The following is a 15,698-nucleotide window of genomic DNA, read 5'->3' on the forward strand; positions in this document are numbered from 1 at the left end:
GAATCGTCAGCAATATCTGATAAGCAATCTATGAGTTTTTTTTTGTTCTCTTAGACTTTAGGGTTTTGCTCTTATTTTAGGATGTCATAAAGCCGATAATCTAAACAAATCTTAATCAACTATTGGGAGAAGGTAATTTTAATTAATTTCCTATATCTATTCCTTTTTTTCTCTCTTATAAACAAAAATAAGAAAACATTTTATGTAAAAAAGACCTCATGTCAACCATTACCCACTTAACTACCTCTTAAAAAAATGGAGGCCCTGAAAAATTAACATATTTTGGGTATTTGAGGCGAAAGCCTTTTTCACTACATGGTAAGCACGGCTTAGTAGAAAGATTATCCTTAGTAATAAGATCTACCAACTTATTATTGTGATAACTCAGCTTGCATCCTTTTTGTAATTAAAGGAATCGATATATACATTTGAGTTACAAAAAAAAAAGAAATCTCAAAGAAGGCTGGACAGGATTTTCAACCATCATCATACTAGGAACTCATGAGTCATACCAATTAATTATTTGTTGGATGAGAGGAGCTCCAAAATATAGAAGATAAAAACTATTGATAAATATAAAGAATGGAAAAAAAATAAAGTAGTTAACACAAAGGGCAGGAAGAGAATTAGAGGAGGCAGCTCACCAAACTATTCGATTAAATAGTATCGACTGCATTCCAACTCTTACCTTACCTTCTCAAACTTATTTAATTATTTTGTTTTCTATATATGTTTTGCAGTTTGATCTGTACCCTATCATTCACGCCAAATGTTTTTTGATGAGATCGTAAACAGTGAGTTGTCCTCCTTGTGTGGTATGTTCCCAAGTTTGGGTTGAGAAAATCTTTGGTCTTTACACACTAGAGGTTTATACCTTCAAATGCATATCCGTCGTAATGCAAATTAAATGTGACAATGAGTACGTTTCACTTTGTAAGATACATCATTATCTCTTAATGGATTTATTGTGACTTGTGAGTACTGGTTTATCGAAACACTTTACAGATTGGAATTTTCATATTCAGTGTAGTGAAATAAAATCTAGCCCAATATTAACTAACAAAATTTGAAGAAGAAAAAATGATTTCCAAAATAAAGCAAAAATGATTTCCTAAAACAAAAGGCATGATGATTGATCGTAAGTGCAAACAGAGAAGAAACCGGTGGCGGTAGGGGACCAATCGTGAACTCTTCTCAACATTCAAACAAATGGACGGCCCAGATTAAGAAATCACGTGGTAGGGTCCATCTAAAAGTGGGCTTTTAAGCAGATCCACGATCAAATATTTTGCCCCGTGTTAATTATTCACAAAAAACTAATACTCGATCAAATGAAGGCTTTTAGTATCTGCTAACTTGAGAACTAATAGAATACCTGAAATCTAAAAAATTAATGTTTCAATTATAGCAAATCATACGAACATCTGTTTTTGGAATCAAAACAGGTTTAAAAGGCCCATGAAAATCATTTTAAACCATATGATATATTGAATAGTAAGCCCATTAAGAAATTAGAGGTCTCCCTTTTAAGTAGCACAGAATTTTATAGTGGGCCTTCTATTTTCCCCATTGTTTGACACTTTTAATTATATTTACTAACCAATCAATTATCCTTCCAAACCTGAAGCATAAAATTGGTGTATGATGCTAAGTTGCTAACCACATACAATGTATAAGTTACCAATGCTAACAAAATAATTCAGGTGGGTGTATATATATTTTAGAACATATCGATTGTATCATAATCATCTGGTTATGGTATATTTAATTATAACTATAACTGCAACCTTTATTAAACGTATACTAGATGATTAAAATTACGTAATACATATTTGCAAACCATGGCCGTGACTCGTGAGCCAAATCAAGATTGAGGCATGTGGTATCACGTGAGGCCTCGCGTGCTGGCGTGGCTTGCCTTTTACTTCACAAAATACAACCAAAATAGGCCCTACGTTGACTCAACTTGACCCTTCTTCTGTAAATATACATACGTTTTATTTCTGACAACAAGTATATTAAATTATTTCTTTTTTGGCACAATGTCCCTAAAACGTATTTGTCTTCTCATGGGACATGTGACCTCAAAACTCTCTTACAAGTTCCTAGCTCCTATTTCCTCACCTTTCTTCTTCTTCTGAATCTCAAATTTTCATCCATTCGTAACTCTTATTATGATATAAGTTTATACATAGATAAGCAATATGATCTACATTTATGGAATCAAACTTAAAATCTTTGTGTGGATTAAAAAGTAAAACACGCAATGAACATAAATAATCAAATCTAATGCAATGCCGATATATAGAGTGGTCGGTTTGAGTTCTGTTAAAAGTGATTGTTAACCTGATTAGTATACAACCAACAATGAATAACTATGATGGACATTGGTGAAAAATTGACTGGATTGGGAGTAAAAGAACGTATCTCTTACGTATTAATATAAATTGAGAAGAGCCGAACGTGGGAATTTTGGGCTCCAAGAGCAAAAAAAAATATGGGCTCGCTTATAAGGAAACAATAAATAATGTGAGACAAGAATAGTTCATGTTCAAAAATCGAAAACTCTAACTTTTATCTTCTCAATGAGAGTTTGTAAACAACTTACCTAATGAATATTGTATAGGAGGGGAAGTGCCAGGAAATGTTAGTGCACATGGCTAATAATATAATTAAACAAAACTTATTTAGATTCTAAGATCCATATTTTTATGTTGCAAAATATATTTTTGATACACAAATACAGTTTATAAATGAAGTGATCCATAATGTAATTGACTATTTTTTTTTAGCCGGTCCCTCTATAGTTAATTGATTTTTGTGATATTTTTCTTGTGGAGGAGCAAAAACGCAAAAAGGTTAGGTTGATTCGGCATGTAGTGCATATAAATGCATGCCGTCGAAATTGGTGGGAATGAATTGAGTAGAAAGAAACTTAGGAAGCTCTCTCATCTCAGAGCCTTGGCTAGTTGGCTGGCTCACTCCTACATGTAACATCGTTATCGTCCTTTTGCTCATATTTATTACTTTATTTCCTAAAAACTACAAATTAATACTACCGTGGCACCACCATAAAAAGATACTTTGAAAACAATAAATGTCTTTTCTATTCTTCAGCCAAGTGAAGATATACATGAATGCTATTTAACTTCATTTTAATAAATGTTTCCAAGTTTACTTGGTGTTTTCTGGTAATGTTTTATTCCCTGGTATCGATATTTAGGTATACAGTAAAACCTCTATAAATTAATAATATCGAGACCATGATATTTTATTAATTTATCGTGATATTAATTTATCTATATATTAATAATTATTAATTTATAGAGAAAATTTGCTTTCAGCTTATAATTTTCTAAAAATTTCTTTAGAATAATGTTATATTTTAAAATTTTAACAAATTTCGTAATGTAAATTATGTTAACAATCATAACTATCGCAATAAAATAGTTTTTAATACTATATTGGATTATACATGTAAAAATATACATGTTCATAAGTTTAAAATTTATAAAAAGAATATGATTACTATCCATATTATTGATGATAAAATTGAAGATAACACTACAATACATTTAAAAACATTTACAGATAAAAAAATCAATTATCACATTAAAAATTATCATAAATTTTGAATGTATATCGTAAAACATCAATAAAAACTACTTATATAATAATTAAAAAAATAAGATCCAATGAGATTTCAACCTTAAGTAAAAGCAAACACATTAGTCATATTTTAGAATACTATATTTACATATATTTGTATAAATGTATATAATTATTAATTTATATTTTTGTTGGGACCATATATTTACATAGGGATTTCAAAAAAATATTATCTTATTATCTTATCGAATTTGATGGATTTTTTATACTGGTCCGACTTCGGACCAGTAAAATTTATTAATTTATAGTGATTATTAATTTATCGAGTATTAATTTATAGAGGTTTTTTATTGTACTTGCCATTTTTTTCCTTTCTTTTTTCTTAATAACCAAGAAAAATTAGATCGAAATTCATGAACTCTCTAAACTCAGAAGTAACTGTTTGATATACTTTTTTGAAACAGAAATCTGTTTTTCTAGTCAGGAATTCGAACTTGGATTGAAAATACCATGGCCAAACCATCAACATCCCACCACAGATTTGGTGCTAACCAAATTATTTAAATAAGAGAAATCACAACTTCAAAAAGTACAGACGTTACAAATTATATTTTAATAAAATAATGTAATAGATATAGTAAAAACATTGACGGTTACAAAAATTATAAATAACTGTATAAACTAAAAAAATTATTAGCCAAAAACAAAAGTAGTTAAGACAAAATATTAAGTCTAATGATTTATTTTACCTTACGGATTTAAAGTCGCACTTAATAAAAAAAAGAAAAGATCAAATAAGTTAAACCGGTAGAAATTGTAACTTAAGTAGTTTCTTGTAAAAAGACAACACTGCAGCTCTCTCCAAATGCAATCTACAACATCATATACATCAGTTGACAGTGGAGTTAGTCAAATCCAAAGTGATTAAGCTCAGAATTTAATACATTTGTAACACAATCTCTGAAACTTGATGACATCTGTATCACAGAAACTGAAGGTTACTTTAAATCACATTGAATGAATCCTTAATTACAAAAATCTTAATAGGCTTGCGCTTTTTTCTTTAAGCTACTTATGGAATATTAAAATGAGATATAAAAGGAAGTGATATTTCCAAGGCAGTGAGACATAAACACTGCAGGTTACTATCTCTCCATCTGCATCTTGCAGTGCTTTCTTTCTGGGTTTTCTGACTGACTTAATTTTTTATAGATAAAGAAAGCATTTTTTAACCTTTCAGATATTATATTAAATTCACTCTCTTTCCTCTAATTTTGTTTTGAGTTCCCCTCAAGAGTGTCTTGTCTTATAAATAAACACTTTTCTCTCTCTGTTTAGCTCTCTCTAGCTTTCTCCGGCAACTGATGCAAAGAAAATAACTCTTTTTTCTTTTTTTTTTGGGGAGTAAGCCAAACAAATAAGACTTTTGTTGTGGTTGTCTTTGTTTATTAAGCCAGACTCTCTGATAACAAAAGAAGTGGGGAAAAAACTATCCCAAAAGCAACCAACACATTTCTCTATCTCTCTTTTATTTTTCTATTTCTTTCTCTCTCTTTGTTCCATGGACTTGCAACTGAAACAATGGAGAAGTCAGCAGCAGAATGAGTCAGAAGAACAAGGTTCTGCAAGTAAGATATCAAACTTTTTCTTTGATCAGATTCAATCCCAAACTGCAACTTCGGCTGCTGCTCTTCCTCTCTTTGTCCCTGAACCCACCACTTCTTCCTCGTTCTCATGCTTCTCTCCTGACTCTTCCTCTTCCTCTTCCAGGTTTCTCAGTAAGTGTTTCCTTTCTTTTGAAATGGACAACACTTTTTCACTCAAATGTTGAAGTTATTGCTGGTTTTTTTTTAATGTGGATTTTGTCTGTCTTTTGTATGTGAAAATTTGTAGAGATGGGAAACTTCTTTAGCTGGACACAGTGGCAAGAACTTGAGCTTCAAGCACTGATCTACAGATACATGTTGGCTGGTGCTTCAGTTCCTCAAGAGCTCCTCTTACCCATCAAGAAAAGTCTCTTCCACCAATCCCCTTTGCACTTCCTTCACCATCCTCTTCAACATAACTTCCCTCATCACCAACCTTCTTGTCAGTCTCTCTCTCTCTCTCTCTCTCTCTCTCTCTCTCTCTCTCTCTCTCTTGTTTAAACTTCTAATTTCTTTGAAAGAATCTTTCTCATCATGAATGCATATGCTTTTTTGTATTTGATGTTAGAGTTATATTGCCAAGATCTAGAAACTCTAATTCATAGACTCACCAAACAATAAAGTAAATACATTAATCTATACAAGGCTACTTTGCAATCTTGTAAAGACTTTAAACCTCTTTCTAGAAGATCTTTAACCAACAGAGATAACAATGACAAGTTGGGTTTAGAAACATTCTTAATCAATGTCTTGAGTGAGATCTTTGTTTATTGTTACTAATGAACATAACAACGATGAAAAAAAAACAGGGTATTGGGGAAGAGGAGCAATGGATCCTGAGCCAGGGAGGTGCAAGAGAACAGACGGGAAGAAATGGAGATGTTCGAGGGATGTTGTAGGTGGTCACAAGTATTGCGACCGTCACATCCACCGTGGTCGAAACCGTTCAAGAAAGCCTGTGGAAACCGCCACAACCGCCGCTACAAACGCTGCCACAACCACCGCATCTTCTTTTGTCTTAGGCGAGGAGAATGGTCGTGGACCAAACAATTTACTCTTCTCCTCTGGTTCTTCACATTCTTCATCTCAACATCTCCACCTTAATAGTCATCAAAGGTACAGAAAAAAAAACACTCTGTTTAATTGACATCATTATTAATTAGCCTTGGTTAAGAGTCTTGACACTTGAGACAAGTGTTTTGAAAAATAACAGAAGCCTAATTACAATGGATGATTATACATAGCTTTTGATACATGTGTTGAAAATATAAAATCTTGTTGTTTGGGATTTGGGAATAGTTATTCCACTGTCAATTGATGCTGTGAGGAAAGGGGTAATGTTGGCAATTGGGTGACAGAGAGACTTATCATCATTTTGTGAAAAAAACATATTGTTATTTTCCTTTCTTTTGTTGAGAGATAATGATAACAGTTGGATTTGATAGAATCTAATTTTTTTACTAGTTGAGTGAGACTTTTCAATCAGAGAAAAAGAGAGAGAGAGAGAAAAAGAGAGCTGTATTTGAAATAATGAGATGGTAGGACCTCAGTGAAAGCTGACCAAACCTGCATAGAAGAAAAAATAAAATCTCTCAGATTCTGCAACCACTTCCCCTTATTGCAAAAAACAGCTTAACCCATTGATTTATTTATTTCTCTAATCAAGTATATTTCGTAGTGGAACATTATGTACAATTAGCAGGACTTGGTTTATTGAGTTTATCAGTCTTTAATCTCTACTTAAAATGGAAAAAAGTTTGAAACTTTCCTGTTTAGATATGCTTTTCTGAAAATGTTCATGTTTTGTTCTAATCATAAAAGATGTGAATTTTGTGTCTCACAGTTGTTCCTCAGAGATGAAACAAGAAGGCAACACCAACAAGAGGCCATATGAGGCTCAAAGTGGATTCAACAATGGAAGATCAGACGATGGTCACATCTTGAGGCATTTCTTTGACGATTGGCCACGAACATCCGACTCTACCTCAAGTCCAATGAGCTCATCGACTTGTCATCTTTCGATCTCCATGCCTGGTAACACTTCCTCGGATGTTTCTCTAAAACTTTCCACAGGCAGTGAAGAAGAAGAAGAAAACATGAGAAACAACAATGAGAGGGAGCAACAACAGAACATGAATTGGTGGAGCAGTGGAAGCAATAACCACAATATGGGTGGACCATTAGCTGAAGCCTTGAGGTCAGCCTCGTCTACCTCTAGTGTTCTTCATCAGATGGGAATCTCAACTCAAGTCTTTCATTGAAGGAAGTGTTAAGAAAACCAAATCAAGTCCTCTTTTTAGCTTCCTTTGAATCTGCAATTTCTTCAGATATTCTTCTCTGAATTGTTTTTGTGTTTTGTTTTGTTGTGGTGATGTTGTTAGGCCAAAATGCCTGCTTTTGGAATTGTTTCCGTTCTTCCCTCTGAAGAAATATTTATGTCTAAAGTTTGAGACTTTGTATAAGCAATGTGACTTTGTTTTGCAATGCAAAGTAATATGATCCTCTTTCCATTAAGCTTAATGAGTCATTTTATGCATTCAAAGCTGCTTCATAGACAAGATTGAAGTTACAATGTTAATGATGTAGCATTTGGGAATCATTGGACCTATTGAACCCTATTATTTAGTACGAAAGCACTACGTTGACTCTATCAGACTATCATATGTAAAGTGAAAATTTAAAAATTTGGAAAATTGTGATTTTGAGGAGAGAAGACTCCAATGAGATGCAAAGAAACAACAAAAACAGAGGCTTTTCTCTGGAGGGAAGGAAAATGGCCGGAAATCCGGTTAAAGTTGAACCGAATCAATTCGGAAACTCACTTAACCACCCGTACCAGCCGGTTCCAGAATTTAAGAAAAAAAAAAACAGACCTTAAAATATTTTCTTTTCCTGGCTCTTCTCCCTTTTCATCTTCACTAAATCACACGCCCATTTCCTTGAACAACTGTGAGACACAAAATTGCTGCTTTCACGTTTTCGAATTATACCGAAACGAACTGGAATAAACCGTTTCCGGTTCATCCTCTAAACCCTTCCATCATCTTGCTCGACCTTCTAGTGGCCATTTCGTCGCTTCCTTTCGCCAGATTTCGTGCTCCGGCGCCTGAAAGTTTTCGCCTTTTTGAGTACGTCAGAAGTTGCTTTCAATCAGCAGAAATTAAAAATTCAACCTATTCTTCATTATTCTCTACAACCTTTTTCAAATACTTGTTTCATTGTCGAATTGAAGGTTTTTGGTACAAACAATTCTCAAATTCCTGCACTTTATTAACATGTATTTGATTTTCTTTAGTCTCAATTTGTGCAAGTGGTTTGGAAGTTTGATTCCACTTATATTTGTCCAGGAAATGAAGTATGTGAAGCCATTGAGATTATTGGGCGATGCGTTGAAGACAAAAGTGTCAGTACCTGGGAGGTTTCTTGGGTTAGATGTTGGTGATAAGTATGTTGGATTAGCTATTTCAGATCCTTCAAATATGATTGCAACTCCATTGAGGTACACATGATTCAATATCATTCTCTCTATCTTTTAGATTCAAATTGCTCAGTCACATACTACAACATTAGTTTAAATGTTGTTTTCAATTGAAATGCAGTTCCTATCTAGTTATATTAGTCAAAATTGATTCAAGTCATCATAGCTATTGCAAATATCTTACTTCTCTTGCAGTGTTTTGCTTAGGAAGAAAACAAACATTGACTTGATGGCTACAGATTTCCAGAACCTGGTAGGTGCTACATTTTTTTTCTTGCTTTTTGATGTTAAGAAGTAGAGAAACTATTATTTTTTTGTTGTTTTGGGCAATGACGAAGAAAGCTTGATCAGTGTCTACTAAGATTTAGTCATGTGTCATCTTTTATGAAGAGAGGTAGGTATGTAATGGTTGATCAATACTTTCTTCGTATGGTTTTTGGTGATCTCTGGCGGTTAAAGGATCAAGATATAACCTTTTAGTCTTTTAGTATCTCAGTAAACCGTACTATTTACTTGACATTGTAGATAATCTATCAACAAGTAGACTCTGTTCTAATACACCAATCATTTTGCCTATACTCATGCAGGTCAAAGCATTTTCTGTGTCGGGCTTAGTCGTTGGTTATCCATTTGGCAAACTGAATAATGTAGAGGACGTAAGTTTTTCTTCCACTGAATTGTGAAGGACTCTTCCTTTTCATAGCACTACTTATAACCACAAGAAGGATTTATTTTCAACTTGGAACAGGTTGTCACTGTGAATCTCTTCATTGAGGAACTTCGTAAAACCGAAAAACTCAAGGATGTGAAGTACACATACTGGGATGAGCGGTTATCATCAAAGGTATACTTTATATTCAGATTTAAAAAAATCTTGCAAGTCATAGTAAGTAGAAGTTTAAAGCCATTGGATCTCATGTAATACTGTTCACAGACCGTTGAACTGATGTTGAAGCCCTTGAAACTGCATCCAGTTCAAGAGAAGACAATGTCGGACAAGTTTGCCGCGGTGGTTATACTTCAGGTACGGTTACTAATTTCTGCATTTGTTAGAGACCAATGAAATCTTTCTTCTGTTTCCTCATTTCTTACTTGGAAAACCTCTTTTTTTATGTTTGATTGTTACTTGCAGGAGTACTTAGATTACGCAAATAGGTATGTAAACACTGAGCCAGCAGAGTAAAAGAAAAGCGGGTAATGACAAGTTTGATTCGATATTAACAAGCTCCTCCTCTATTTAGCTAAAAGAGCTAGTTTTCGATAATAATTGATTTGTTATGAAGTTGTTGTAACAAGCATACTTGTATCTCTTACGAAACTTTGTTTTTAGCCGTGATCGTATCTTTTTAGGCAATTCATTCGTTGTTTATCGTGCATCGTGTTACATGGTAGCTCACTTTTTAATAGACAGGACTTGAATAGAATCGAATATTAAAAACCTCAAACAAATTTTAGAAGTCTTTTTAAGGTAAAATCTTCTCATTGCAAGGTTCCAACAGTCTTGTTGATTTCCTCCAGCTTCTTCAACCTTAGTCTTTCGCTTTCAGCCAGTAGCTGCCAAAGAAAAGTCATCAACAACACATCAGATCTGCTGTAGGAATCTACGAAAAAGCTCAAATCTTTGAATATGGTTTTGACCAAATACCTCCATTAACATGGAAACAAGGTGAGTTTTCTCTTTGTTCTTTTCGTTGAAAGCCTCCAATGTCTCTTTGTATTCCTTCTCCTGTCCAGATTATTCTCTTCTGTTAAACAGAGATGCAAAGTTTAAAAAATAAAGACTTTGAAGAATGAAAATGTGAAAACCTACCTTCTTCTGACAGCTTTGAGCCAAAGATTTGATATCTCGATTCGCCATGTCGATTTTCTTCCTCACAATTCCAACTTCTTTTCTCATTGGATCTCCCATAATCTCTAGCTCCTGTTTTAATAAGAACAATTATCAACTTTTTTTGCCTATTTGAAATCCAATCACAATAATGTTAAACAAAAAAAAGGGTTTTACACTTACTTCCAATGTTTGAGTCAAGCATCTTGTAGCTTCCTCTGCAAAACCGAGCCGTTGTTGAACTTTTTCCTTAACAGTCATCTTCTTTCTCTCGATCTCTTCTTCTCGGGCTTGAAATCTCGACACCGCCACTTTCCATATCTCTTCTTCTTCGTTCTCCTCCATTGGAAGCTTACCGTTTGCGTTGACTGCAGAAGCTGTAGCAGGAGCTGCTCCTGAGTTCTTGCTACTCATTTTTTTATTGTTTCTTCTTGTTATTACATACATACCACAGGTCTCTTATGTCTCTCCCATTATCTATTTATGTACTTATGAGTGTCTTTTGCTTTTGCTTCAAATCAATCTTCTGTAACGAAATTGCTTTGCTTTTACATCATTCCAAAATCAAAGCAAGCAATCCCGCCAAAAGGAAAAGTGGAAAAGCAGAAATTTTTGTAATTTAAGTGGAGCCAATCTGATGATATATGTTTTTTTTGGGCTTTTCTTCTTTTGATGTTTCAAAGTTGCAACCTTGTTGAGAAGGAAAATAACTTAAAAAGATAATAATATTGAGATGCTAATGAACTTTTTTGGGGTGAATATATGAGATTATGTCTCAGAAGAGGCTAAAATTTACATATAAGACTTAAGAACTTAGACAACATAAATTACAACAACATTTTACTCTGAATGCTTATACCAGAAAAATTTAATCTTTTCTTTGATTAAAGACCCTTGACTTAAAACAACTCGAACTCAAGATGATCGCCTATGGCTTTGCAATCAAGATACCTATCATCATTGCCACCAGGTGAACCCGCCGCCTCCTGAGCACCGCCAAACTCATAGAAATCCGGCAGCTCAGGCGGGATTGCGCACCGGATTAGAGCCCAATTCAACCCTTCAAAGAAAGGATGTCTTTTGATCTCTGCAGATCCTTTTTCAGACCCGAGCCGGTTCTCTGGTTCCTTGACCAGAAGCCCTCTGATCAAATCCTTTGCCTGGAAGCTCACGAGCGGGCTGTCGGGAAACTTGAGGTTCTGTAACACAACATTGGCTAAAGTCTCGTCGTTGTTGTAACCTTTGAAAGGTGTTTTCCCGTACAAAAGCTCGTAAAGGAGAACCCCAAAAGTCCACCAGTCAACCGCAGCGCCGTGTCCTTCTCCTTTGATGATCTCTGGAGCTAAGTACTCGTGTGTTCCCACAAAGGAATTGGATCTTGCTTCTGTTGGTTCAGCCACGAGCTGAGGCAATAATCTCTTCAAATGTTGTTGGGTTTTCGAAAGATGATCAGTCCTTTTCGGTTTTCTACCTTGTTGTTGGTTTGAAGAGAGCCTCGGGCTGAAACATGAGACTTGGCAAGATGGTTCGATGATACAGAATGGTTGTATGCAGTTGGACGTGTTGTATGGACCCGACATCCTTGCAGGATCTGTACCTGGTGGAGAAGTTGACCTGAGAAGAGTTGGATTCACTGCACATCGAAGTGAGAGGTCGAAATCTGTAAGCATGATGTGTCCATCTTCACGGACTAGAATGTTTTCCGGTTTCAGATCTCGGTATATAACACCAAGCATGTGTAAGTACTCCAATGCAAGAAGAATTTCCGCAACGTAGAACCTGAAAAACAAATTTTTTATCATCAATTTCAGCAAATTGATTGATCTACAAAACAAAAGCAATGTAAAAATGTAATCTTTACCTTGCTGCAGGCTCAGGGAAACACCGGCCAAGCTGCTTCTGTCTGAGGACATGAAGATCTCCTCCAGGACAATACTCCATGACTAGACAAGACAGATTATCCGAAGTGAATTGCGAATACAATGTAGGAAGAAAAGGATGGTCCAACATTTTGAGGATTTCCCGTTCCGCTTGTGCCCTTGGACTCTTTTTTCTTCTTGCCAAGAACTCGTTGTCCATGACCTTTATGGCAAACAAGCACTTTGTACCAATCAGCTCGGCGAGATAGACTGTTCCTATATCTCCACATCCGAGTTTCTTCAAAAGGTTGAAGTGTCGTAAACCCAAAGAGCCGTATTGCAACTTGACATGTTTAATCGCTTCCCATCTCACATCCATCGACATGTGAGGCTTGTTCCCACAGCTAAACCTGCTCAGATGGCTCTCCTCACTCATGCTTGTGCTCCTGCTATAATCCCCAAGACTATCCTTTGAACTCAAGGAGAACTCGAATTTCTCACTAGAAGTTGGAATTTCTGTTTCCTTTTCATCCCTTGCGCCATTTCCACTGTTATTGCTCGAGGAAACATCTTGTTTCATGACGACAATCTCAGCTTCAGAGCTTTGACTAACATTACAAGAACCAGAAGAGTTCTCATAGGCTATATGATGAGCTTCTTTACCTTTCTTATTTGAAATAGAGTTCAAACTGTCTGAACAAATCTCAGGATTATGACTAGTAGTATACGAGGGCGGTTGGTTATCTACGCTGGTGCTCTTTAAAGAACAGTGACATCGTTGGCAGAGAAGTTTATTTGCACTAGAATCTAAGGAAATATCGGTTTCTTCTTCCTTTTTTGTAGTGACGATCCCAATTTTCAACTTCTTCTTAAGCAAAATCTTCTTTTTCGGCTGCTGTTTGGGACGTGGAATCATTCTTGTTACCTTGCGTATCGTCTTGCTCTTCTCTGTTACTGAGCTAGGTGCGTTATCCAACTTCCCGTTTTGTTCCAGATCGAGAGTGGATGAGAGAATTTTCTTTTCAAGCTCCGTCGCATTCTCTTTCTCGCTAGAATCAGAAGGCAGTGAGGTAACATGTTTGTCTATTTCTTTCACATCATCTTCAACAAACCCATGAGGGGAAGCAGAGGCAACATTTTCATCTAACTCTATCTGATAATCTCCACTGCCAGAACTACGACAAGACCCAGATTTGTTGGCTTTATGCAACAGCTTAACCTCCCGCATTTCATTTCCCACACTTTGTAATCCCAAACTGGTTCCAACTTGAGATGGCTCAGAAATGGAGTGTGGAGGCACTTCAAACCGCTCAACCACGCTTCTTGAAGTGCTTGGTTGGTCGTTTACCGGCATCAAAGATGTCTCAACCAAGCTTCCTTTACCCTTGTCCACAGGAACAATCACAGACTTGCTAGTAGATTCACTCGAAACTTGGTTATACAAACTCTTTATCCTGTCTGCTTCTGAGACCCTCGGAGACGCAGCTGCAGATTTCGACAACCGTTTCTGAGCAGCCATTTCAGAGGCCTTGGAAATACAACGATCCCTCAGAGCCTGCTTCAAGGAAACTGAATCAGAGACACCGAAAACTCTAGGCGATTGAGGTGTCCCCGGTTTTTTCATGGCGACTCTCTTTGAAGGGCTCGTGGTCCTGCTTGGACCGGCACTCACGCTCGTCTCAAGATTATGGAAAGAAGAGCTCATTAGCCTCGTCGATGGTTTCACAGGTATAGACTGAAAAAGCTTATCAATGTCATACTCAAGAGAACCATAATACTCTCGCTGCTTCCGCTCAAAATCTTTGCTTGATGATCCCAAAACCGATATACCATATCTCCCTGAATGTTTTGCTATTCTTATTTCATCTTTCTCTTCAACGATTTCGCAGGAACCTGCAAATGATCCCATTGCAACAGGTTCTTTACAGTATCTAAAGAAAAATCAAAGCAGCGCCGAGTTGTTCATCTTCATTGATATGTTTCTAAACTACTGAATTCAAGAACCTGCAACAATCACAGTTACCTGAAAAGGAATCATCAGAAAAAATTTTGGTTAAAGAACAGTTTCAATTATAGAGTAACTTCAAATGAAGAACAATGTTTATTGAATGACAAGAGAAAATAAATACTAAGGGAAATAAATGAAAAGTGGCGATATTAAAGTGGAAGCAACAGATCTACAAATGCAAATTAAATAGCTTAGGCCATTATAGTTTGCAGACTCAATCATGAACCCTACACAAGTACAGATAGAGATACCTATTAAATTAAAACAGCGAAAAAGAACACATTTTTTTAAGAGGCAAACTCTCATAGAAAATAATGATATTTTGAGCATTTGAAAGTTAAATTCTTTGCGAGTAATGCGAACAAAAACAACAGCCATAGACCAATCATTTACGCGAATTAGAAGAAATCAAAGTTAAAAACTTCGTTATAGCTCACCAAAATCAAACCGCGTTATAACAGAACAAAGAAAAAAGGATCAAATTTTTGAGCTAGGTAAGAGATCTAACAACCAAAACCAGAACGAATCAAAGATTGTCCTAAGTTTCAGATCTCATGGAGTTAAAATTTACTGATAAACAAAGAATAGTAGCTGATGCAGGAGTGAGGAGGATTCGACTAAATCCAATTAAATGCAATAATTTCCATAATTTGTTTTTAAAACCCCACAAACAAATCTCGAATGTCAAATCATGGAGACTCAAGTGGTTTCAAATGCGTGAGAGCAAAGAGAAACAAACCCAAAAAACTAAAATAAACCTAATTACGAATTGAAAAACTGAGCAAAGCCCAGTGAGACCACATAGAGAAAATGAAAGGTCAGAAAAAGGAACAATCTTCAGAGAAACCCACCAAAAGAAAACCTTCTGAATACGGTCCCCAAATCTCATCAAAAAAGGCGATCAACGAAGAGTTACAGAAGAAAAAAAAAAGTGCAAATGAAGACGTACGCGAGAAAAAAGGTAAAGGAGAAAACAAAAGCGAAAAAACTAAGGAAGAAGAGGGTTTCCTTTACCAAGAAAAGAGCTAATGTAGCTGAGAAACTCTAAAATCGGGTGGATTTGGAGCTCAGATAAACCCTAGTGGCCTTAAGCTTGAAGAGGATCCAGAGAGAAAGAGAGGAGGAGAAGAAAGTAAAAGTTTTTTTCTTTTTATTTTTAATTTTCTGGGGTTTGGTGTAATTTTTGTTTTTCTGGTGAATAGCGTTAAGAGATGATAGATTATCAAGTTGAAAAACATGGTGGGACCCATAGCATATGTTTTCGGGTCTT

The 15,698-nt window shown here is 35.6% G+C and overlaps 4 protein-coding genes across 9 annotated transcripts; 2 read left to right on the forward strand and 2 right to left on the reverse strand.

Moving 5' to 3' along the window:
* The first annotated feature begins 4,976 nt into the window (after positions 1-4,976).
* LOC18021685 (growth-regulating factor 4) lies at positions 4,977-7,761 on the forward strand. Its single transcript, XM_006403690.2, has 4 exons — positions 4,977-5,387; positions 5,503-5,697; positions 6,065-6,371; positions 7,099-7,761. The coding sequence occupies exons 1-4, from the start codon at positions 5,171-5,173 to the stop codon at positions 7,514-7,516; spliced, it is 1,137 nt and encodes a 378-aa protein (XP_006403753.1). The 5' UTR covers positions 4,977-5,170; the 3' UTR covers positions 7,517-7,761.
* Positions 7,762-8,187: 426 nt separating this feature from the next.
* On the forward strand, positions 8,188-10,422 carry LOC18021686 (putative pre-16S rRNA nuclease). 5 transcript variants are annotated; one of them, XM_006403693.2, is made up of 8 exons: positions 8,188-8,383; positions 8,603-8,754; positions 8,929-8,986; positions 9,321-9,389; positions 9,482-9,577; positions 9,668-9,757; positions 9,866-9,927; positions 10,252-10,422. In XM_006403693.2, exons 2-7 carry the CDS (start codon positions 8,606-8,608, stop codon positions 9,914-9,916), a joined length of 513 nt encoding a protein of 170 aa, XP_006403756.1. In that variant the 5' UTR covers positions 8,188-8,383; positions 8,603-8,605; the 3' UTR covers positions 9,917-9,927; positions 10,252-10,422. The 5 variants fall into 5 exon arrangements, with proteins under 5 accessions (XP_006403756.1, XP_024013662.1, XP_024013661.1 ...); XM_024157894.1 differs by having other exon boundaries at positions 10,223-10,391; XM_024157893.1 differs by lacking the exon at positions 10,252-10,422 and having other exon boundaries at positions 9,866-10,101.
* Positions 10,070-11,081, reverse strand: LOC18021687. The gene is made up of 4 exons (XM_006403694.2): positions 10,745-11,081; positions 10,544-10,654; positions 10,379-10,459; positions 10,070-10,287 (listed from the first exon to the last, which is right to left on the reverse strand). Exons 1-4 carry the CDS (start codon positions 11,006-11,008, stop codon positions 10,213-10,215), a joined length of 531 nt encoding a protein of 176 aa, XP_006403757.1. The 5' UTR covers positions 11,009-11,081; the 3' UTR covers positions 10,070-10,212.
* Positions 11,082-11,308: 227 nt separating this feature from the next.
* Positions 11,309-15,592, reverse strand: LOC18021688 (serine/threonine-protein kinase KIPK1). Of its 2 annotated transcripts, none has more exons than XM_006403695.2 (3): positions 15,443-15,592; positions 12,423-14,443; positions 11,309-12,340 (listed from the first exon to the last, which is right to left on the reverse strand). In XM_006403695.2, the coding sequence occupies exons 2-3, from the start codon at positions 14,327-14,329 to the stop codon at positions 11,461-11,463; spliced, it is 2,787 nt and encodes a 928-aa protein (XP_006403758.1). In that variant the 5' UTR covers positions 14,330-14,443; positions 15,443-15,592; the 3' UTR covers positions 11,309-11,460. The 2 variants fall into 2 exon arrangements, with proteins under 2 accessions (XP_006403758.1, XP_024013478.1); XM_024157710.1 differs by lacking the exon at positions 15,443-15,592 and adding an exon at positions 15,280-15,300.
* Positions 15,593-15,698: the final 106 nt, after the last annotated feature.

The sequence above is a fragment of the Eutrema salsugineum genome, unplaced genomic scaffold, assembly GCF_000478725.1.
Source record: "Eutrema salsugineum unplaced genomic scaffold, Eutsalg1_0 scaffold_16, whole genome shotgun sequence".
NCBI lineage: Eukaryota > Viridiplantae > Streptophyta > Magnoliopsida > Brassicales > Brassicaceae > Eutrema > Eutrema salsugineum.

What these genes read in the sequence shown, in the direction of transcription:
- LOC18021687 (XM_006403694.2), bottom strand. Translation starts at nt 11,008, where the DNA reads ATGTATGTAATAACAAGAAGAAACAATAAAAAAATGAGTAGCAAGAAC. An exon ending in GCTTGACTCAAACATTGGAA is followed by an intron (nt 10,655 to 10,744) that starts GTAAGTGTAAAA and finishes TTATTAAAACAG; the next exon opens with GAGCTAGAGATTATGGGAGA. An exon ending in CTCAAAGCTGTCAGAAGAAG is followed by an intron (nt 10,460 to 10,543) that starts GTAGGTTTTCAC and finishes TAATCTGGACAG; the next exon opens with GAGAAGGAATACAAAGAGAC.
- LOC18021685 (XM_006403690.2), top strand. Translation starts at nt 5,171, where the DNA reads ATGGACTTGCAACTGAAACAATGGAGAAGTCAGCAGCAGAATGAGTCA. An exon ending in CCCTCATCACCAACCTTCTT is followed by an intron (nt 5,698 to 6,064) that starts GTCAGTCTCTCT and finishes AAAAAAAAACAG; the next exon opens with GGTATTGGGGAAGAGGAGCA. An exon ending in CACCTTAATAGTCATCAAAG is followed by an intron (nt 6,372 to 7,098) that starts GTACAGAAAAAA and finishes TGTGTCTCACAG; the next exon opens with TTGTTCCTCAGAGATGAAAC.
- LOC18021688 (XM_006403695.2), bottom strand. Translation starts at nt 14,329, where the DNA reads ATGGGATCATTTGCAGGTTCCTGCGAAATCGTTGAAGAGAAAGATGAA. An exon ending in TTCCCTGAGCCTGCAGCAAG is followed by an intron (nt 12,341 to 12,422) that starts GTAAAGATTACA and finishes TTTGTTTTTCAG; the next exon opens with GTTCTACGTTGCGGAAATTC.
- LOC18021686 (XM_006403693.2), top strand. Translation starts at nt 8,606, where the DNA reads ATGAAGTATGTGAAGCCATTGAGATTATTGGGCGATGCGTTGAAGACA. An exon ending in ATGAGCGGTTATCATCAAAG is followed by an intron (nt 9,578 to 9,667) that starts GTATACTTTATA and finishes TACTGTTCACAG; the next exon opens with ACCGTTGAACTGATGTTGAA. An exon ending in CCGCGGTGGTTATACTTCAG is followed by an intron (nt 9,758 to 9,865) that starts GTACGGTTACTA and finishes TGTTACTTGCAG; the next exon opens with GAGTACTTAGATTACGCAAA.